The sequence below is a fragment of the Nyctibius grandis genome, chromosome 15 (genome assembly GCF_013368605.1).
Source record: "Nyctibius grandis isolate bNycGra1 chromosome 15, bNycGra1.pri, whole genome shotgun sequence".
Classification (NCBI taxonomy): Eukaryota; Metazoa; Chordata; class Aves; order Nyctibiiformes; family Nyctibiidae; genus Nyctibius; species Nyctibius grandis.
The window spans coordinates 8865461-8888443 of NC_090672.1; the positions used below are offsets into that span (position 1 = coordinate 8865461).

Here is a 22983-nt window from a genome sequence, read left to right on the forward strand (position 1 = left end):
CTTTACCTTCATTTTCCCACCTATAAAATAGGGACACTGGTATTCACATCCTTCTAAAAGGTTTAAAACCCAATGAATTATTATAGTAGAGTATTGTGTATTAGTTTTAGAGAACCACTATGGCAGAAAGCTGAAATCTGACAATGTGTAACAGGAGATAGAAACTTAGTAAATGATAAATGACTTAAGTTGATTTGCATTTCTTTAAAACTATATCATATCATCCTCTTTTCAATTGAATCAGTAAATCGTGGGGGAAAAAGTTTGTTAAAATCAAAAGTAAGCAAAACATTCCAAAATTTGTTAAGAGTTTCTTTATGACAGATATCATGAGTCAGAGGATGACATTCTGTAAAAAATGGCAATGCTTCAGTGTTTCCTGTTGATATGTTTTCTGTAGTACTTTGAAAAAAAGGGGGAAAAGAAGGCACTATTCCAACACAGTTGTTCAAAAAATATTTATTTTTCAGTTATGGAAATTTTTATTGAAACTGGGGGGCAGAGTTTTTTCCAAATGTGAGGTTTTTAAATACGTATATTTGAAAACTGAATTTTGTATACACCATCCTTTAAAGGGGGGGTTCTCAATCATAATATCATATTCCTATGTTTTCAACTTCATAAGTCTCAGCCACCACAGGGTAAGCTAAAAAAATAAGTGCAAAATGCTGGCATTACTTGGCTGTATAATGAGAAGCACAGCTGAGCCTCAGCCTAGCAGCCAGTGAAGACTCGGCTGGTTGCGGGGATCAGAGGGGTACACAGCTCTCCCAGTACCTTGTGAAAGGACTGGCAGACTCGGTCGCTCTCCCTAGTGAGTTGCTGTCCTTCAAGGGACTGGGAGATCACGATGTCACCCAACAAGTGGATGAGGGCGTTTGCCCTGCACATGGGGTTTCACTAACAACATGATTTGGGGTGACAGTTTGCCCTAGAACATCAGAGCAAAGCTGTGATTTGTTATTTCAAAACCCTGTTCCTCAGCTGTTCCTGAGATGGCCTTAAAGGCAATATCAGCTTTTGCTCCCCTTGGTAACTCAGTTTCTCTGAACTCAGTCAGTCATACCTGGGGATTTCAGTGAAGACAGGATTTGTTGGCAGAATCTGTCTGGAGTGACACTTTCTTGCTTTACATGAACCTTTGAAAAGAAAAATGGTATCTGAAGTGACTGCAAGCCTGTTGATAATGTGTTCAGCAGTTCAAACAGGGTTTCTCCAATTTATCCATCTGGAAAACAGACAACACATCTAAGTTTGCAACAATGTCCTCAATGATTTAATACAGTGGAGTTACAAACCCTGAAAATCATGATTTACAATGGAAACTTTGACAGGCCATCAAGTTCAATGGTACATATAATAATGCCTATAATTAAGTTGTCAACAAAACCCTACAACACGGTACTGTAACGGTCTCTACGTTTTCATTCTAATGTGCAAAGATAGCTTCCACTAAAGGTGGCAGTAATTAGGTATTTAAAACCTATGGAAAACTAGAAAAATATACAATGAAGAAGTTCAAAGGCAATAGACAAAACCAATATCCTTTCATTGCAGCAAACACAAAAATGTTGCAGAACATGCTGTGCATTCACAAACTGCAATCACAGAAAAGGAGCAATTAGGAGAGAAAGGAAAAATGAGTTGTGCTATTGATACTTGGCTATTTTAGAAAAATGTGTCGGCAGTTAAATGTTGTATATGCCGAGCAAAAAATTCTGTGAAGCCTTTTAACGTGAAAATACCAGTATGACATGGCCAGAAGATGAAACTTCCACATGCTGAAATTAAAATATCTATACCCTCTGACCTATTTTAAATTATTGACTCCAATGCTAATAAATATACAAATAAAGTACCTATAAAATATTTTGTGAATCTTAAAGGAAAAGCTTTGGGTTGAATTTCTAGTTTGGTGTAAATCCAGAAAATTGATGGGATTTTCCCATATCTACAGTAGAATAATTTAAGGGATTAATTTCACTATGTTTTTGATAGGTTTTCCTGGAAGTTTGAGTCTGAATGTACAAATTACTAAATCCCAGAAATATGACTCTGGGCTTAACCTTAACTCTAATCATGGTACCTGGCATTACTAAAGTGTAATGTAAGAAAAAGGGACTAGTTTCCTACCTGCAGCCATCAGTTCCCCGCTTGCATATATTCTTTTTTTTTTTAAACCGTCTAGTAGTTTTTCATGGTCTGTTTGATACTATTTTACATGCATATTCATTTTTGCAAGTACTGAGGAAGAGTACTGACAGCAGGACTACTAATTTCATAACCCCTTAAGCAGGAATACGAGTCATCTGTACAAGCTGATGGGAGCACTTTGGTGAAGGTACCCACTGTCATTTAGGCTGCAGGACAGGCTGGGAGGGATGTGTCAGCCCAGCACCACTTAATTCACTTCAAAGCCGGACACAACTTAACAGGTCCTTGTGGAGCTCTGCAATTTCAGTGACCACAGCAGAATCAGGCTTGGACAAGACAGCCAGAACCCACTGAAACCAATGAAGAAACTCTAGTGAGTGTCGGATCTAGTCCAAGGAGGATATTTCTATACAAATTAGCCAAGGGTAGGTGATGAGAGTTTTGTGATCCTGTGGAGCCAAAAGGACTCTGCCCATGCCTACCTATGCAGACCCAACTGCAAAACAGTGCTTTTTGTTGGTTTGGGTGTATAAACTGCCAAATGGCATTAGCAGGTCCAAATCCTATACCTACTCTTTTCCATGACTTCTTTTTCTTTAAAAGGAAATTGTTTAAATGAGGGCAAAAGTTGACTGAATGTAACTTGTATTGCAGTGTATTTTTAAGCATTCTTTCCTGAAAAGCTTTTTGCTTTTCTCTCTCATACACAGAGATATAATTTAATTATTGTGTGAAGTTTTGCTGAACATTATTGTTAAACATGACTTTTAGTATCTACATGGAATGGGAGACTACTAGGAGAAAAGTTAACCTGCGAGTGATTCAAGTACCTTAATTTCTTTCCTTGGACTGGTATTTGATTTGTTTTTCTCCTGCTATTTGTTTCCTAGTGGAATGGAGCTCTTCAGAAGACTTTTCTCCCTTGGTTGGTGAAATAATCATGGATAATCTTCAGTCTTTGAGGTGCACCATCACAGGTCTCAGAACGGTAAGTGCCAAATGACTTGTTCAAATCTTGATACCCTCTGCCGCCCCACTGATACAGACATTGATAATTTGCATCCACGCCTGTTGATAATAACTGTAGAGTGCCTTTCTTCTAGCAACAAGTTCCAGTCATTAAGCATAATATATCTGGTATCCATAATCCAAAAGTCACAAAGGAATAGACAGCATGAACTGTTTTATAAGTTGTCCTGCTTAGGGGAGATCAGAAAAGATTGGAATGAAAGCTGCTGTTTTCTGGATCACAGGATAATCTTAGTGCAGATCAAAGGCTCTAGTCCTGACTCTGATGACCAATAGCTAAAATAACAGTTCTTTCTCTTCTACTTCTTCCAGGAACACACACGTTGACGATAATCATTTTCATTTTTGTTATTTATTTTCGTACAAATATTTTACACTGATAAGAACTGGGTCAGTGATGGAGAAAACTGGTGAATATTCATATGGATCCCTAAGCAGAATAATTTTGACCACATATCTGAAAGGCTTTTTCCTACAGACTGATCAGGACCATTTGTGCAAGCAAATTTTGATTCATACAGTACTTAATGAAATAAAGTTTGCTCAAAATACAACTGTTTCCACTGGAAACATCATCAGAGGGGCCCAGTCCAGCATCCACTGAGCTGGAGCCTTTCCACTGAATTCACTGCACACCAAATCAGGCCTACAAAGTTATAGCAGGGGGAGGCATGCATGTGACCCTTGGCCAGTGCCCCAAAACATGGGCTCTCAAAATGAGAGAATTAACTTTAAAGAGTAAACAATGGGCACAATATAAAACCCTCTACATAGAATAGAAAAAGATACTGGGTTTTTTTCTAGCCTTTAATCTGAAGAAATCTTTGATTTGAACCTCACTATCTTCCAGGGAGCTGAGCCACAATATGCATTTCCTCTGTTTCTCATTTTCTGACAACAAAACAGAGTAACTGTTCTTAAGTTGAAATCAAACAAGCTTGCGAGGTCACTTCCATAGGCACATGTTAAGAACAGTGCTTACTGTGTGTTTGTCTATACTCTCCAAAGTATATAATGCATTTAAATTAAAAGTTAGACTTTCAGAAGTGCCCCTCATGGGCCTAATTTATGCATCAAAATCAGTGATAAAGGTCTGACTGATTTCAGTGGAAACCAAACAAACTTGTTCTGTTGCTGTGCTGGTAGAGAGACTCTGTTAAATACGACAGGAAAAAGGGGAGTCCCTATTCCTGAAGTCTGATTGTAAGAGTTCCCAGGGCTCGGCTTTGGTAGAAGAGATTGTAGTTTGTCGGTTGGAATTGGTGTGTTCTGTTAACCCTCAGCAGATCACCTGTCCTGAACTCTTTGTACTATGTTTCAATCTGTCATGGTGCATCAGTTGATGCCGCTGAAAGATATTTACTTTTTTCAAAGAAAACATCTTTGAGAGGGACTGTGCTCCAGTTATTACAGGCAAGACTTTGAGTCAAGTGATGATAGTTTTGACTCCATTTGTTTCCATTTGCAGGGCCAGAGATATTACGTCCATGTTTCAGCATACAACATGAGAGGATGGGGACCTCCACGCAAATCTACTCCTGCATATGCTTCTCCTTCAAGTAGGTTGAGTTTGTCTGCCCTCCTAGTTTGATTAGTGATTTGCTTTGTATGAATTTCTCCCTCTTCAAAGAACAGAAAAAGACAAATATTCTGGAGTTCATTATTTAATTGCCATGCCATCTAAGAGTTAAATAAATAAATAAATAAAACTCAACTCCTTCCACCCCCAAAAATAAGCAAAATAATCATATATGTATATGTATTTGTCTTATCTTTTATTCTTCTCCAGTCCTTTGACAGAACATTGTAATCTAGTCACTAACACTTAAGAAAAATAAGAAATATTTTGACCTTCATTTCTCTTAAGAGAGTTCTGTTATATGGGACCTCATTTGTCAGTACATGACTGGATCAAAACCTGAATCTGAACTGCTAGAATCAAATGTAATTTTGTATTCTGCCTTGTAGCATTATAGATCCCATTCACTGGACCATTCTTATAGCATCCTCTATGTAAAATACTCTAGTGTGGACATGCACGTTGATAGGATCTAGCCCATAAGCACTAAAATGTCCCAGACATGTCCAAAAGCCTTTCTTCCTTTTCAAACCTATGACAGGTTTTCTCAGACTCCATTAGGACTATGATTTTTCATTTGTAATTTTTAATCTATTATAATCACATTGCATTGTTAGTTGTTTTTCCAGGCTTAGTGTTGACTGCCAAACCAGCTCAGCGTATTATAGCTTCCCTTGTATTGATTAATGCAGTAAAGTGAGACTTTTTATTTTATTGCATCAGCACTTGTTTTTATTAGGCTAATGTTATTAGGCTAATTTAATAACCGTGCATGATAATGTGAAAAAATAAAGCAAGCTGTACCTACTCTCGGTAGTCATAACGGAGAGGGTTGGATAAATGAGGCTCTTGCAGTTCCACAGTCCCATTTTGCTTCAGTTTTGCTCTTGTCTACCCCAGAATAAAATCAGAACCAGGCTAAAGAAATATTCTGTTTGAGAACAAAAATGTGCCACAATCATGGGACAAAATTCTACTCTTGGCTATGGGGATAACTCACTACTATGGAGTTGTTTTGAATAACTTAGTGACATGCAACTACCTCGACTATAGCCAAGTATAACTACACAGGATTTGGCCCCACAAACCAAAAATGTACATCAGCTGCGAAACAGACTCTTTTACAGTAGCTGCTAGTTATTCAGCTAAATATCCCCAAAGGACGGGGCACTCCTGGCAAGACAGGTGGCATTTAAGACTGTAGCTTTGTATGATACAAATTTTTGCTTTGAGCATGTTGGATTGTCTTCCCTGTCTATTTCTTGTCCATTGTTATTAAGCTTCTGAAATCTGACAATAAATGCCAGTTCCAAAGCTTTGGGGATGTAAGGGAAGTTTTCCTGCAGATTTCATTGGGTCAACACAAAAACTATGCAGAGAATTAAGTTCATTTCCCATGATTACTGTCTCAGGGATTCTGGGCTTTAGAGCAGCAGAGAGTCCTAGACTTGCTGGCATTAGGGCCATGTTGTCACGTGCAGCTGCTCAGAACTCAGTGAAGTCCCCGCTTCCAGCAGGGAGAGCAGTACCATCCATGGGAGTATTACTGAAGTGGATGGGACAATCATTGTGGGGCTGTTTCTCTGAAAGGCAGCCAAGGCAACAAAAACAGTCTTTTGGATTTCCCTGTAGAAGAACAGGAGCATCATTTGATACATATATGGGATTTGTCATAAGTTTATGGCGAAGAGAAATGTTTCTTCATGGCTATATATATATATGTTTTCTTTGTTGGTGAACACAGACGTGTTAGGCAGACTCAGGTCACTGTATATAGATGCTGGCAAGAACGTGGTATTTTCATTAAATATCCTTAGTGAGACATGCTTAAGCCTTACAGCAAGTGAGACCATGAGCCTAAATGTAAATCCTTTCATTAAGTAATACTAACATCAGAATTTTAACTTGAGAGACAAGATGCTATTTACTGCTGCAGCTACTGGGGGCAGAACTTCTTTATTGACATGACTGCCTTGAGCACTGGTTTTGAAAACTAGCAGATTTGTGTTTGGCAAGAAGGCAGCAACCTGAAATTACACCAGTGTTGCATAACAAAATATGGCCCTAAGCTAAAAATTAAATGTGAATACATTAATGCTCTACAGTGTTGTCTGTAACAGCAGCCAGAAGAATATGAAAGGGAAATGAAAGCTGCAGGGCTTAATTCTGATCCATTCCAATCGCAGAGCATCAAAGGTTAGTGACATCCTTGGAGATGCATCCGTGTAGCATGACAGTGAATGCTTGCCACTGTCCTCCTGTTTCCCCCACATACACAGTAGCAGCCTGGAAAGTGGTGGCCGGTGTTGTGCAGCTGGTCTGTGCAATCATAGTAGACAGTAACATTTCTAGGCTTATTCATTAGCATGTGAGTGATGGACAATGAGGGAAGGTGGTCTGATTTCCATGTCATTTTTAAGGTAGTCAGCAATCTGGAGGCTCAAAAAGTTTGGAAACCACTGGGATAGAGAAATCACGGGGTTGTTCAAAACACTACGAGTTTGATGACACCAAAGCACTTTGCAATTGGTGAGTTCCCATTGGTTCCTCTTGGCTGCTCACAGGAGACCTAAGAACTGCCCTCCCCACACAGAGCTATAAATGCAGCTGGCCCTTGATCTCTGCAATAACATACAACATGCAGGATAGCCAGTCTGCAGCTGTTACAACTGCCCACAGGCTATCAGGATAGCAAATGTCTTCTCTTTCCACCCTTACACGGGGCTTACTCTAGCTGCTATACTGAATGGCAGCAAATATATATTTATCTCCTTGGCATAGTGAGCATATTGGAAGGAATGCTTGACTTCAAACTTGCACTAGGAACTAGATCTGTATATTTAGTGAGTGAGCAAACTGTTTGATGGTGGCTGTGAATATGTACGTGGCCTGTATGCCAGCAAGATGGAAGCATGTCTCCCTTGCAGACAGATCTCTTAATACCTTGATCCACCATTGCTTTGAGTCAGGAAACTGGTGCAATACCTTTTTCTCATTACAATGACGGTAGCCAAGTCTGGAATTAAAAAGCTCCTCTCTGATACACAGAGTATCTTCCCATTTGTGATGAGATTCCTGTTTTTTAAAATCAAGATTGAGCTTGTAGCTAGCAGCAAATGAGTGAAAACAGTGTCTTTTGTAGGTTGAAGGTATGTGGGACAGAAACCGCAGCTTCTTGCCTCACGAGTGCAGTGCTGAGCAGACTGTAGGCTCTAGGGCAGGAATTGCCAGTGTTTGTTCAGGCTTCTGCTGCAAACAGATTTTCAGAACTGATTTTACTCAAAGCATGTTTCTCTGGCTACAGAGCTAGCTCTGGAAGTAGGAAGCTGTTCATTCTCTGCTTTGTAATTGGTTTCCTATACAACTGTAGGAGAGTCATTTAGCTTCCTGGTGTCTCAACAAAATGCAGAAGGAGCCGTAGTGTAATCTCAGGTACTGAGAGTGTCAGTACGGTACAGGCTGAGAGCAGCTCTGACACTACAGTAACAGAGGCCATTTATGTACTGAAGAGAAATAGACATTGCCTAGTCAGTCACTCCAGCATCTTCTAGGAGCTGATTGTGAGCTTTTTGTTAATAATCATTATGATTAATTACCTAGCTGGCACAAGGCAAAGGAAACTTATTGTACAAGTAACAACAGCAGACGTAAAAACAACTGCCATTTTTTCCTGCGTGCCCAGATGTAAAACTCCTCTAAAGCCAAGAAATATCAGAGGCAAGAAAATATTTTAAAACCTTCTGCTGCTCCTTTGTGTTTCATTTCTGTTTATTTCCTTTGTTCAATAGACTGGAAAGACTGCAGTGGAAGAGAACCTCGGCACAGGGGACACACTGAGGCCCTGGAACGTCTCCTTCAGCAGGTTCGAGCAGCTCATCAGCATTATAATTGCAGAGGTAAGGATAAATATCTATGTGGTAGGGCACCAGCTGAAGCCTCTGTGGCGCCTGTAATTTTAGCAGTTCTCTAACTAGGTCATACCTTCTCATTCATCAGGAAAAGAAAGATATTAATATTGGCCCATCTGGAATCACTTTAGTGCACTATCTTGCTCTTAACCCTTGAAATTAGTTGGATGAAAACATCTGAAAGCTAGAATGCACACAAGCACAGACACACCCTTTCTCCCTCTGTGCCCTACACTTATTGATTTGTTTTTTCCTACAAATTAGTTTCACACAGGATTCCACAAAAATGTTTCAAGGATTTCTCTTTTATTTTTTCATATAAAGAAATACTTTAGAGAGTTAACAACTGTTTTGGATCAAAAGAGGGGACTTGGCTGCCTCCAAAGGGAAGACACTAAGTACTCTAGTGGATGTGATGCCAATCTATAATGAAAAATACTTGCACAGTGCAGTGGGAAGATAAGATTGCTACAATTTCAAATAGAATGGATCAAAACTAGGAGAGAATTCGAATCTCAGCCAGCTCTTTGCTCTTCATTCATGAGAAACAGACTGTGCCTTTAATAGCTCAAAAGCCAAGGCAACAGCTTGGCATTCTTTTTAAAGCATATATAAAAACTCCTGTTCTATACGGGTTGTTGAAAAGTACTATTTATTTTCTTAAAATAAACTTCTAACTGGAATAATGCTTCATTGCAAAGGAACTTATTTTAAACTGAAAAGTTGAACTACCATGAAGTTTTCATTTTTCTTCACCTAGTATGACTGTTATGTTAAGCTGCATCAATTGATTTAAAATCACAGAAATACTTAGGGCTAAAATCATCTGGCTGAAATGGAAAGATGCGACTTTGTTCTTTACGTGCAAATATGTCACTATCATGATGATCCACAGTCTGCCACAACCCATTGTAACCATAGCAACTTAAACTATTCAGCTATGTTGCTTGGAAAGGGAAAGAAGATACTGCAAGAAAATGTTGTTTTTCTAATTAAAATTCATAGAGGCATTATCACTTGCAGGTGGTCTTGGTACGGAAAATACAGATGATGTATTCTATCCCTTACGTAGCTTTTTCATGCTATTAAACAAGTCTTTTTTCCATGGTACAGTTTTTCCTTTCTGAAGTTAAGTGCACATCTCAGGTCTTTCAGGCCACCTTACTAGTCAACAGGGAATAAGTGATGGAACATCTGAGAATATTCTTAGTATAAATTGTTTTACTGACATCCCAGCCCAGAACAGAAGCAGTTATAAACAACATGCAGAAAATCCCTCCTTCTGAGAATCTGACACCAGTGCCTGGTTCTTATAATATAATTCCACTGCTCCAGAAATTAACCCCAGTCTCAAAGCAAAGCACAGACAACTCTATTGTTGATTTCCTAACTCCTTTTCCTTAAATAATAAACAACTGCAATATAGAAAATCTGTTTAGCTCAGAACAGTTTCTTGCATGTCTGAAAGAGGATGTGGGAGCTTACATGTGGCAGTACTACGCTGTGGAGTCAGCTTGAGCAACACCCTTGCCTCCAACCAAATAAAAATCTCATAATTGCTTGTAATGCCAGCATTACACAGTAGTATATTTTGGATAAATCAGGATTGTAACATAACAGGAGAGCCTTTGGAACTTGCCTTAAATATATGACTGATGTCAACACCTTGTATTTCAGTAATTTGGGAAAGAATCAAGACATAGAGTTTGCAGAAAAAGTAAGAACTATGACATCACTTTGACTTTGAAATTTGATTCTGGTATTTATCAGCCTCTGTGAAATCTGAGGATATTGATCAAGGATCTGAGATAAGCTCCTGTATATGACTGAAAAGCCCAAATAATGGCTTTCACTTCATATAATACAAGGCCTGAGCTAGATTCTTAATTAGTGTAAATTAGCATGATTCAGCTAACATGGATAGAAGTCAGCATGGATATGCTGTTACACATAAGCTGAGGACCTGCCCAGGCTTTTATCCATTCTTTACCATGTTTCTCTTTACCACACTCTTCTTTGATTATACGTTAATATTGTAACCTCTGTTTTCCTCATTTGTTTTAGAGATGTCAGTAAATAGCTGGACATTGTTTGTCGAGTATCCTTGAACCTGCTTACAACCACTGCTTTGCTGTGGTTTATAAATGAGAGCAGAATCAAGCTCTGCATGAATTAAAGTTAGGTGAAACAGAGAGAGGACTCAAACCTGGGGTCTTGGCACCTTGGCTTTTCACTAAGTGATTCCTCTGTGGGATATCACACTCATGCTGCTCAGGCTGGCTGAAGGAGAGTGGAGGAGAAGTGCAACAGAGGTGGAAAAAACTGAGGGTAATCGATCTAAAAGGTCTGAGATTCCTTGGATAACATAGGCAAAAGCCTCAGAATGCAGAGGAGCTAGGAGAGCAAGGCTGTGTGCTAGTGCTCTAGTGTCACCTGGGAGGGTGAAACTGCCCAGATTCCACGCAGATCTCTTGCCCAAGTCTGTTCATTCAGGCTTTGCACTGCAGCCTGCTTTTGCCGTATGCTTTGCATTTCAGGGTCTGAAGAAAACAAGCTTACAAAAATACCAGGAAGAATACATCGGAATGTACAGTGAGTTTAAGAGCTTTTGGAATTAGATCAGCTGTTGCTTTTGAACCTGCTCTGTGATATGATGAAATCTCCTAGGGAATTACTTAGGAAGCTTTGCTTTCATATGTTTAATCTTCTGGAAAACCCTGATGATTATGAACAACAGTCATCCATTTGTCTTCATAATACCATGCTACAGACTATCATAACTGAGTTACTACAATTGTATGTCCTGGCAACACTTCAAATGTATTTTTTAAGTATTTTTTTTCTTGTAGATCACTCTTTCTAAACAATTCTGAGTGGATTAAGTAATTGTGTGATGCTTCATTAAGACAGGAACACGACCCTTCAGTAAATACTTACCAGATATTTTCTTCCTGAAATTTGGTTGAAATGTATTTTACTAGACAAGTGAGAGGTGAAATAAAAATGTTCTAATTGTAATTTGATTCACAAGCAGAGAGCATAGTTTTATTGCATTTAACAAAGAGGAGGATCTCTGATTCCACAGGGCATTTAAAATGTTTAGATTACAATTATTTGTGAAAATATACAAAAGCAGGCTTGCAAGCCGTAGACTGAAAAGTTCAGATAGGGAATTCAAGAAGTTACAATTCAGCTGTGGAGCCTGACTTTGTAATCCAAAATATACCACCCAGTAATATGACTGTCATGCCAATAGCTTCTTCATGAGATTCAGAATTTTCTTTTGAAAGGCATCCCACCTTGAGGTGAGGTAATACAGAATCTATCATGGTCTCAAGCTATTGAGGTGTCTGGCCACTACTTATGCCTTTAACTTCTGCGTGAAATTACATCTCCATGCACATTATCCCAGTGTCAGTTGTCTGCACTGCTAAAAATGTGCAGCTTTAAATTGAGTTGGAATTTGTCTGGAAGTTTCCAGCTATTTGATGTATTTTCATAAGGTTACACAGTTAGTGAAAACTCTAAACCCCATTTTATGCCCTCCACTAGGATTTCAGTGGGATCCAGCCCATCTTGTGCTAATTTGCTTCCTTATTCAGGGTCACTCTAAATGATATTTAGCTGTTCCACAGGCTGTCTGATTTGTGGGGCTAAGATCTCAGATAATTTTGCACTGAGGTAATTCCATTTACTCCACATCTGCCCCACTTGAGGAGAGGCACCCACTTGTCTAGTGATAGGACAAAGAATTCCAGATGATCTTCCTCCTCGGAGAAACGGCACGGCATAACAGACATTCCTCTAGAGCAGAGACCCCAGATGCATACTAGCAGCCTGGGTATGCAACTTTGTTCTTACTCTTCCACAACTGACTTATGTTGCTTTTTAAGTGTCTCTTGTATTTAAGTGAACTGCAAAGAAACATTTATATATCCTACCTGAAAAGATAAAAACTGCTAATGTTGTAAAGCTACCTTTGTAGTTAATTGCCTAATCACTGGAAATTCTCTAATCTCAGCCACTGTTTGTTCGCTCCTGAGCTTCTATTAAAAGAGCTCACAGCTCTATTACTGTATCATTTATTAATACAAACTTATTTTGTTGTTACTGGTGCTTTTCTATAAAGGTTACTCTGTGTTATTTATGAGTTAATTAAATAACAGACAAAGTTTCATTTCCTGTAGATCCAAATTATCCTCTAATCTCAGCTCCATGTTTTTTGGCTTCTAGACACACTATACTGCAAAGCAAAAGCAAATACCAATGTAGGAAAGTTTACAGTCTCCATCTAGTTTTACGTTATTTCTTTTGCTGTTGGCTTCTGCAAAGCTGTGGACTAAACCCAAACCACTGAATAGCCCAATAACATATATTTCACTTGTAATGTGCCCTCTTATTTTAACGCTGCAGTCTCTTGGTGTTTTATACAGAATTATGTTGCTTTGCCTTCAGCAATTTCCTCCTCCATTCCCTCCATCCTTAATAGAGAAGAAAATAAAAATTGCATAATTAGAATGAAATTTATATTCCTAAATTGGTCTTAATCTTGGAAAAAGGAAACAGCAGGATAAGAGTTTTCATGTGCCATTTGGTTTACATTACTGTGATATACTGAAAAATGGCCACAGTAAAATAAAAATTACAGGAGGAGATATGGATAGAAAAACAAATGAGTTTTTTTAAAAGGAAAAGAAAGATCAGTCGCATCAAAGCAGCAGTCATGGATTTGGATGAGTCTGTTAAAACTAAACTGAAAAGCTCATTGGAGAATAATGCCATGGAGAACAAGTTTGCACTGGAAAGACAATGGATTTGATGATCTAATAAGTCTCATACATCTGAATTGTATGATTTCACCCCCAATAGAACCTTGTTCTCTTTGTACTTGCTGTTCAGCAGAGTGGTAATTATTGCTAACAATGTGTCTTCTTTCTGTGGTTTTCAATGTGCAAATTACAGTGCAAATTTATTCATCATTTAAAAATATGTTGAGCACTTCCACAGATGGGGTTTTGACAAGAGCAAATTTAGATGTTCTTTAAATGTTCAAACTTAGAACTCACTAGGGAGACACGGATAGACACCTCTTATTTTGCATTGGAGGTAAGCGGGAAACATGTTACTCTGAAAACACCTAAGCAGATTGATTAATAGATTTCAGCAAATAGTTCTTCATGAGTCATATTTTTGCCCCACTGGAGAAGGGTGTCCCTCAAACTGTTTCACGCTTCAGTCTGGATGGGTATCCATGCTTCATCCAAATAAACAGTCAGATCCTGGAAAACTGAGATGTAGTTTCACAGTTACATTTTTTTTTTTGTCTGTCTTTTCAGATCACAGTAAATACCTGAAAAAATAATTCTTTTTTTAAATTCAATGTTTCTGCTGTTTCTCTTACAACAGCATTAAACGGGAGGGACATTGCAAAAGACAATGCAAAAAAAACTCAAACAGTTTTAAGTGCCCGTTCCTTTTAAATGCCATATGTGGACAATAACAACTGACCATACATGATGCGTTATACAATCCTGCATGTTCCTGACTGCCATCTGTTGGCATACCCTCTGAAATCTGCTGACAGGTAGACAGGTGGACACTGCTCTTTCACAGAGCTTGAGAGTTTCAGTTCCCACTGGAAGATTTTTCTTTGGCTTACAAGGAAACTCGGGCCATGCATAAGAGAAGGAAAGACATTAAGTCAAATTCATGAAAGTGAAAAAGAATACTATGTATAAAAATTTAACCACATTTTTTATAATATTGGGCAAATATTTGAATTTATAAAATTCTTCCATTGAGAGAGCAGGTCCAGAGATCCTTGCAGGCACGCAGCAGGTCTCAGCTTTGACATGAAGAGAACAAATAAGTTAAACACCTCTTCCTTGGATTCCAGATTACTAGGGAGCAAATGTAACTGTGAAAGCTCTGAAGCAACACAGGTGAGTGGAAATTGTTGTGACTGGGGAAAAAAAGTCCAAACAAAAGCACATGCATTTAATGTGATACAGAGAAAGATGAGGGTCAATATAGTTGTTTCATTAAAGCTTTTACTTAGGTTAGACTGGTCATGCTGTGATGTTAGTAATTGCCAGGGCACGAGTTATTCAGTTCATAGAAGCTTAAACTATATATGCTCAGAAACTGAGGAATTGCAATACCCTAAAATGTTGACTGATGGTTTGATTCTCTTCTCGGGTTTTTGAGACCACTTGCAAATCCATATCCATTCTGAACATTACGAGTACGTAGTAGTGGTTCAAGCTATACTTTGCCTAAGAGCAAGACATTTTTACCAAGTCTGGGTTTGCTGCAAGTAAGGAAATTGTTTGCTGTCACATATCACTAAGATAATGAAAATATAAGCAAAAGGTTGTATTTGAGCATATTTCTAAATGTGGTCTTTTGAAAGAAATATAGTGGGCACTGACTGAAATTTAGTTTTGCAGTTCAAGAGACAAAGGTTCTTTATGAGATACCAACTGAAATTTAAGTGCTGGCTTTGGTTTGCTTTTTATTTTTCATTTTAGAAAGTTCTAGATTACAGAATGCTGGTCGCAAGCAATCCGTTTCCAGAAGCCTGAAGCACCTTTTCCATTCATCGAACAAGTTTGTGAAGACTCTGAAACGGTTTGTCATTCACTTTATCTCCCAAACATTCTGAATTTTAGCTAGCAGTTGTTGCTCTTATGTAATAGTGAAAAGCACCTTAGAAATATCTGTGAAGATTCTACTACCAATGAAACAGCAATCAATCAGAATGAACCTGATAAAATCACATACAAGCAAGGCTGGTGCAGCTGATTGATAGGAAAATAATGCTCCAGTCCCTACTGAAATCAATTGAATCTTTTCATTGTTACTGTTGGGAATGGATTTGAATTGTAATGGAGTGAAATATTCTGTGCAAACACAAAGTGCAGTTACTGAGGTATTTTGGAAGCAGTACCTCTGTTGCTGCTCAGTAATGAAACTGTGGTATTTATTTCATTCATAATATAAAATGCAGGGCTCAGATAACATGTTTTAATAGTCCATTGGCAACAAGCAACACATCTAGAATTCTCTAACATCTTTAGCTGGGTTTGCAACCCAGTGTGACCCAAACAACCCTCAGACTTGATAATCTGTTTTAGCAAACCGAAGTTGCTTATGCTGGATTATTTCTTCTTTCATTGCCAGGAGTGTTCAGTTTGCTTTTTCTTCTTTGTGTTTTGATAAGAGTTTGATTCTTTCAGAAGAGCTCTCCAGAGTCTTTAAATTCCCTAGGGCAACTACTTAACGTATGTAACTAATTGCAAGGGTAAATATTGAAAGGAATGATCTCTATAAACAGTTTTGCAGATATGCTGGCCAAATTACACTCAATTACACTAATGTAAATCCATAATAACCCACCTGATTTCAATTGAGTTACTTCAGATTTACTCTGAAGTAATCGACGGCAGAACTAAGCCCATTAATGATAAAAAGTTTTGGTAAAGTTCTGATTTCTAAAGGGCATAAAGCCTCCATTGTGTACTGTTTACTCTGACAAAATTTTTACTAAAACTGATGTCAGTGGTTGCACAGATTCATAATTTCTTAGATTCCTGTAGTCTCACATCATCTAAAGGGATAAGCTTCCCAAATATGTTTCAGAATTCACTGGCTGAAGTTGCATGATCTATATAACACAGAAGTTATGAGCAGATGATTCAATTTGTCTCCTCAGAACTTAACGTCTATGATTCTTTGACTACAATTTGGCATGGATGTGAATAGACATGAAAAGTGTTTGACAATGTTTCCTTCTTTCTTTAGGGGACTCTACTTATCTGTCATATTTTTTTACAAAGACAATTTATTAGTAACCAATGAAGATCAAATCCCAATTGTAGAAATTGATGACTCTCACAGTAGTTCAGTTATGCAGGATTTCCTGTGGTTCACAAAGGTAATGGGAGCCTAATTTCATATATTGCTTCTACAAATTTGTTGCTAGCAGTGCATAGGCCTTAGCTCATCATTCTGAATATATGAAATGATGTCATTAAAAAGCTAAATTATTTAACTCATGTTAAAATGCAGTTTTCACAAACCATTTATATGGGTAAAATTCTGACTGGTCGCTGACAGTGGCACAATTAGCTCTTTTAAATGTATGATCTTACATAAATGATTGCTACTGGGGTACATAAATGTTTTATGAACACTTAGAGGAAGAGCCTGAAGAAATAACTGAAGTTTTAAAGTTGGTCTTATGGTTATGCCATCATTCAAAATATCTTCACACTATTTTTTATACCCCAAAGAACAGTAAATCAATTTTACACAATAGTCCAAAAAGCAATTGAAATAGGTGCATGATGTTTACAGAACAACTTCTGTGTCTGGTTCAATATCTGTTTCGTATTTATCTACGCAACTCATTGCCATCCTCAGAAGCTCAAAATAAGCAATATCTACTGATTTTTCCAAGTACAAAATGCTTTTAGTTTCATTTCTGCTTTTGTAAATGCTGAGAATAAAAACTGATTGAACTGGATATGTTTTTGCAGTTGTCTTGCCTGTGGGATGATATCAGATGGCTAAGGCAGAATATGTCTATATCCGTGTCCTCATCAACAGCACTTCAAGCCAGGCAAAAGATGCTTTCAGCAGCAGCACAGCTACAGGTTGGTCACATTGCATATTTCTAGCTATTAACTTAGTGACTTTCTGATCTCTAAGGGATAGTTCTGCCAGCTGTCCTATGGTTCACCACTCCCCACTGGTCTTTTCTTTGGAGCAGCATTATCATCGACAATGAAATGAGCTACTGAGCCTCTCTTGCCAGCTGGAAGGAAGGACTTACATTAAAAGTAAAAAGTAGGAAAAAGAAAGGAAAGGAACAATAGTGGCAGATGAAGAAACAAACAGATACGAACTAGTAAATAATGACCACAGATAAACCTGTGGGTTTGCAGATTGGGAGTTCAAGAGTTATAATCCTAATATTTGCTGCTCAAAAGTCTCTTAGAAGATGTATTCATTATTAATATATTAATGAAGCTTTTAAATTCTGGGTAAGATTTAGCACTCCCTTGTGCTCTATGGGAACCTGCAGCAGTAGGCAGCTTCTGTCCCCAACAGCAAGGACAACTAGACTGCTGAAGTTGCCAGAATAGTACTCTTGATTCACTCATGGCTTACAAACTGCTCAAGTACAGCTTCTAGGGCAGAGCTACACTGTTTGACAAACAGGATGGGTATGCTGTTGTGGATGGTCAGCGGGAAAATAAAAATGAATCTTTCATTAAGTTCTTAATCGAGCTGCCAAAATTTTTAAGGTGAAATGTACCTTTGTGCAGAGAACCAGTCAGAGACCTATTTAGACCCTTAAAAACAGAGACTAAGAGAGATTAAGTGGTGCATAGATCTTATGCTGACCTCTCAGCACAGCGGTAGGGACAGCAGCACTGCATGAACTATTCATATCATGTTGTTAAAGAATAGCAGTGACTCTCAGGATGGTTGCGTTCCAACCTCTGCTACAGATACAGCCTGAGTGGTACTGAACAGGCCGCTTAACCCTTCTGTGTTTCAGTCCACTATTTGTTATGCAAATAGTAATTACACTTTCTCCAGCAGAACATTTTGACTTTTATTGTAAAGCTTTTGAAGAATGGGTTTCATGGTAACATGAAATCTCTAGCTGGAAGGCAGACACTTTCATAAAATATTTACTTTTGTGGGAAAATACATTTTCAAAAAGTTGTATGCATGATTCTTACAAAAAAGTATATCCAGGCCTCACTTTCTCCTACGTTTTGTTTGAATGAAGTCACCAAAGCTTCCCAGAAAAGTCTATGGTACAGTCATGGAATTAATGAAGATCTTCATATTGCTTGGCTCATGTATCAGCCACACAGCCATCCCTCTTGTTATTGCCAGTCAATGCAATAAGCTGGGTTTTATAGCAGCTACGAGAGCCAGATACTTTGTGGCCATTATTAAGAATATCCACGCAGGGGGTGTTCTATATCTTTTGGCAAAGCACGCTGTACAGGAGAGTAGCCTTCCTGGGCAACCACCTGTCTTGAGTGATTTCCCCAAAGTATCCTGAAATATGTGGAATGCCAGTCTGCCCTACCTTTATTGGAGGACCACCTGTGTTAAGCAGCAGCTGCTTGTCAGTCCTTTGAGCTATCACTAGAGAAAGTTTTAACTATATCTGCTGAATGTTCCCTCTGGTGTGGTTAGCTCAGCTTAGGTAGCACGTATTCCTTTGGCTAGCTCAGTTTCATTCCCCTGTGCAGATTGCCTTTAACAGAGCATTGCTAGTATGCATGGACCGCACTTCGAGATGACTGAGATTCCTAGTACATTGTGTTACTATTTGCTAGTAGAGATGTTAGGAGCAGAGCTTGAAGCACAGAGATACAGCAAATGTGTCCGTGTGGTATATTGCTCTGTTAAATTTCTGGCAAATTTATTGTCCTTAGTGTTTGTTCTGTTAGCTTGGTCCCCTGATGAACATGGGGACTGTCATTGATCTGCCAGCCTCTAATCGTGTGTGGCCTAATGGGATCCACCAATGGAAGGATCGCAATAAAATTTATACAGTTGAATACGTTTTATTGAGGCAGTTAACAGACTGACTCCGCAGGAATTTAGGACAGAATGGAAAAGATCAGTGACAACACAGCTGCTAAGGGACTAGATCAGTAGATTCAGAGACAACAGGGACTGTGATTTTGCCTGTTGTTACCACTAGACAACTAAAGCAAACACAACACAGGTGATGGGGTGCCAAGCTAAGCAGACACAAAAATTTTTAGTATATGAATTAGTCACATACTCACATTAGCAGGTACCCCCATTCTCTGTGCTGCAATGCCATCCAGAATATAGAGTCAGTGACAGTAAAGAACTGTTTTCATGTAGGCACATTCATATGTTGCAGTGATTAATATGACAACTAGATGGCTAACATCTACCTGCAATGATTTGTCCCACCTGTGGACACATGGGTTAATACAAAATGTGTACTCAAGACACCCAGTGTTAATCAGTTATGGAGGCTAACCTCAAAAGGCAGAACGGTTAAAAAAAAGAAGAAGGGAGGTTCTATATAGACATCAACAGTGTGCCCTGGAGAGGGATGAATAAAGCTAAAATAGCTAAGTTATGCCACATAAAGGGCAGCCACTGTGCTGACTACCTCGAGTTTATAAACAATTTAATAATACAGTTTATAAGTAAATATTGCCTTCTAAGTACAGATAAATAAATTCAGGATAATCTATCAGTTTACAATGTCATTAAGTTAATGCACAGCACTTCCCTAAACATACAACACGCTACATTGTGAATTCAAGTTTTCATTTTAAACTGCCCCCATCCCTATCCAGCTTACTGTAGACCTCTTGAAAAGTCGCAAGGTAATGAGCATATTTTAAATGTTCGGCATTTTTCTTTGAGACATCTGGGAATCTATTCAGTGGCTGGTCACTGGATTGAGTGTGTTTGCACCTATAAGCAGATGCCTTGCTATGTGAGGAAAGGGATTTTGACCAAAATATGTATTTTATGTGGAGTCTTTTAAAATTACTTTTCTTTAATCCTCACATATTTTCCTGGAGAGCTTTGCCCTGGTAGTTTGTTAGTTTCTGCCGGTTTTGTCTAGCACATTCTTGGTATGTGAAGTAAAAGGTAAAGGGTCCGTGTCTCTTCAAATTCCTCTGTGTTCCTTCACAAACACATCCCACCGTTTAGCTCCAGAATTATTTACATTCAACACAGATCTGAGGACCTCTTGCTTTTGTTGCTGAAAATAATCTGAACAATTTTAAAACAGAGAACAGAAAATGGAGATTATAGTTAATGACCCTAACAGAAAACATTTGAAGTGTCCAATATGAATGATTTGGGGATAGAGGAAGAATTTTGTATCATCTCTGACATTTGGTTATAGGGAGGTTAAGATAAGCACCTAGCTCTTCAGTAAGTTCAAATCAGAAGGGTTTCATTGATACCAAAGGAATCACCACTAGACCAACACTGAGTGCTTTTGAAAATTGCATCCTTTGTCTTTATGTGACTGGGCAGAAATTGGAAGTTCTGTCCAAATAAGTGAATTACTTTGCAGTGTTGCCTTTTACAAAGGCATTAGGTCATAATAGCCTTTCTCGTGTTCTCCAGTAAATGTTGGACTAAACACTGCTGGACCAAATACATCAGAGGATCCACAATTCAACACACAAACGCAACCTAGGGAAAACTAGACCTAGGGTCTAGTTTTTATTGAAGTCAATAGGACTGATGTCAGTGAGCACAAAGTTAAGTTTCAAAAATACCACTCTCCTGATATGCAATAAATAACTTTTGTTGTATAATTTGCTTGTTTTCTAGAATTTGCTGGGAACTCACAACTTAGGCAGAGTTTTTTATGAGCCAATCAAGGATCGACATGGCAATATGCTGATAGTTACTGTAAGGGAAGTGGAGAGTCTTTATTCATTTTTTAATGGCAAATGGATGCAGGTATCCAAACTACAAAGCCAGAGGAAATCCCTTTCAACTCCAGAGGAGCCAACAGCATTAGACATCCTGCTTATAACAATCCAGGTAGTGCTTTGCTTCTCTTACTGTATGTTATTTGCTTTTGTAAAGCCTGTGCCAGAGACCTGATTTTTGGAAGAGTCTTGTAGAATTTTAGGCCTTAATCCAGTGCCCAATAAAATTAATGGCAAGGCTCCCATTGAAAGCAAAGACTTATATTACTTCCAGTGGGTCTGGGATCAGATCCTTAATATGTAAAATATCCATGGATTCTAAAGAAATTACTTCAAAGTCCTAGCAGAGAATAGTACAGTTTCTATCAGTTTTGGGAAACTATGCTATAGAATTCTGTAGCAAGGGATATAAAAACCTTTAAAATTCTCTGGGATGTTCTTAAGCACCTATACAGGCACAATTTCTACACTCCACAAAATTTTTCCATCCAACATTGAACACTAAATCTAGGTTTAAAACTTTACTGTTCTACTTAATAAACTTGTTCTGTGGGGTTCAGAGTTCCTTGGAGCCTGGTATAGTTGCTAAAGAATTCTTTACTGCATAACCCTCCTTTAATTTCTGCATAACTTGCCCCTAGACTTCACTATTAGAAAAATACCAAGGTAAGGATTGATCTTAGAAGTTGCTTTGCATAGTCAGTTCAGTTAACATCATTAAGAGCCATGGGTTTTCAGCCTTTCAAGAATCAGGGTATCTGTAAACTCAAATTAAACTTAGATAGTTCACATAGAGATTAATACGCAATTTCTGTAGGTAACAGCAACCTTTTTCTCACAAAACGTCAGTAGCCAATCTCTCCAAAACTCAGTTGCGTCATTACCCAAAATACTACAAGATAAATCATTGTCTTAGGCCCTTCTTTAGCACCCTCAACTAGACAACGACTGCTGTGGTTAATTTTTGAATTAGAGGCACTTTCTTGGGCAGACTGTGCTTTTCGTACCGGAAACTGACAGGCAATCAAAATATACATTACCAGGTTTTAGGAACGTTAAAAAATTTCCAAAAGACAATAAAACTTACCTGATCTATGTTAGATTTAATGTATTAAAATGTGTTAAAGGTGTAGAAAAATGTCAATCTGGGCAAAAGTTTTATATTAGGAAACCCAAAATACGAGCCTGATCAGATTTCCACAGAGATCCTGGTGGAAAAAATGTTCCCCTAATGGTTTACACATTCCTATCTAATGCCCACCCTTTCTTCTATTACTTGTTTAATCATCGAATGGGTATTTTGTTCATGAAGTGCCTGTGAAAATGAGGGTCTAATTGCATTGGTCAGAGCCAAGCATAGCACTGGCAGATAATTTGATGGTTCCAAGAATAAAGGCATAAGGCCAGGTGTCTTAATCCTCACCCACTGCAGAAGCACAGATTTCTCAGGATGGCAGCAGACATCATTTTTAGGGTAGTTTTGGGGGACTGCTATACATAGCCTTAAAAACGTCTCCTGGCTTCAGCAAATATGCCATCATTATTAATTCCTTCTAAGCTCCATTTGTTGATGAAGATATTTGTTCAGAAGACACAGCCATTAATTAAATTTTGCAAACCACCACCCCCCATGCTTATAGACATCTTCCTGTTGACAGCAGGTGATACAGAACAGGTTTTTGAGAGATGTAGGCTGTGACTCTACATGCATTTCTTTGGTGACAGTAGTGGCTTATGCAGCCCCTCTCTCCCACCTTCCCCAGGTGATAGCTTTTTCCCAGTGCTGCTCTGCTCCATCTGTGTAGCTATGCACCGATCACGAACCAGGGAACTG

General features: G+C 38.4%; 1 protein-coding gene across 2 annotated transcripts in view; it reads left to right on the forward strand.

The window, feature by feature from the left end:
- The window catches only part of ANKFN1 (ankyrin repeat and fibronectin type III domain containing 1), a 63424-nt gene that overhangs the window by 26226 nt on the left and 14215 nt on the right, over positions 1 to 22983 (forward strand). For both annotated transcript variants that reach the window (XM_068413481.1, XM_068413480.1), the window contains 7 exons: positions 3045 to 3142; positions 4652 to 4742; positions 8551 to 8658; positions 15201 to 15300; positions 16474 to 16606; positions 17211 to 17327; positions 21046 to 21261. In XM_068413481.1, the coding sequence (XP_068269582.1) occupies positions 3045 to 3142; positions 4652 to 4742; positions 8551 to 8658; positions 15201 to 15300; positions 16474 to 16606; positions 17211 to 17327; positions 21046 to 21261 (863 nt within the window). The remainder of the gene's footprint in view (positions 1 to 3044; positions 3143 to 4651; positions 4743 to 8550; positions 8659 to 15200; positions 15301 to 16473; positions 16607 to 17210; positions 17328 to 21045; positions 21262 to 22983) is intronic.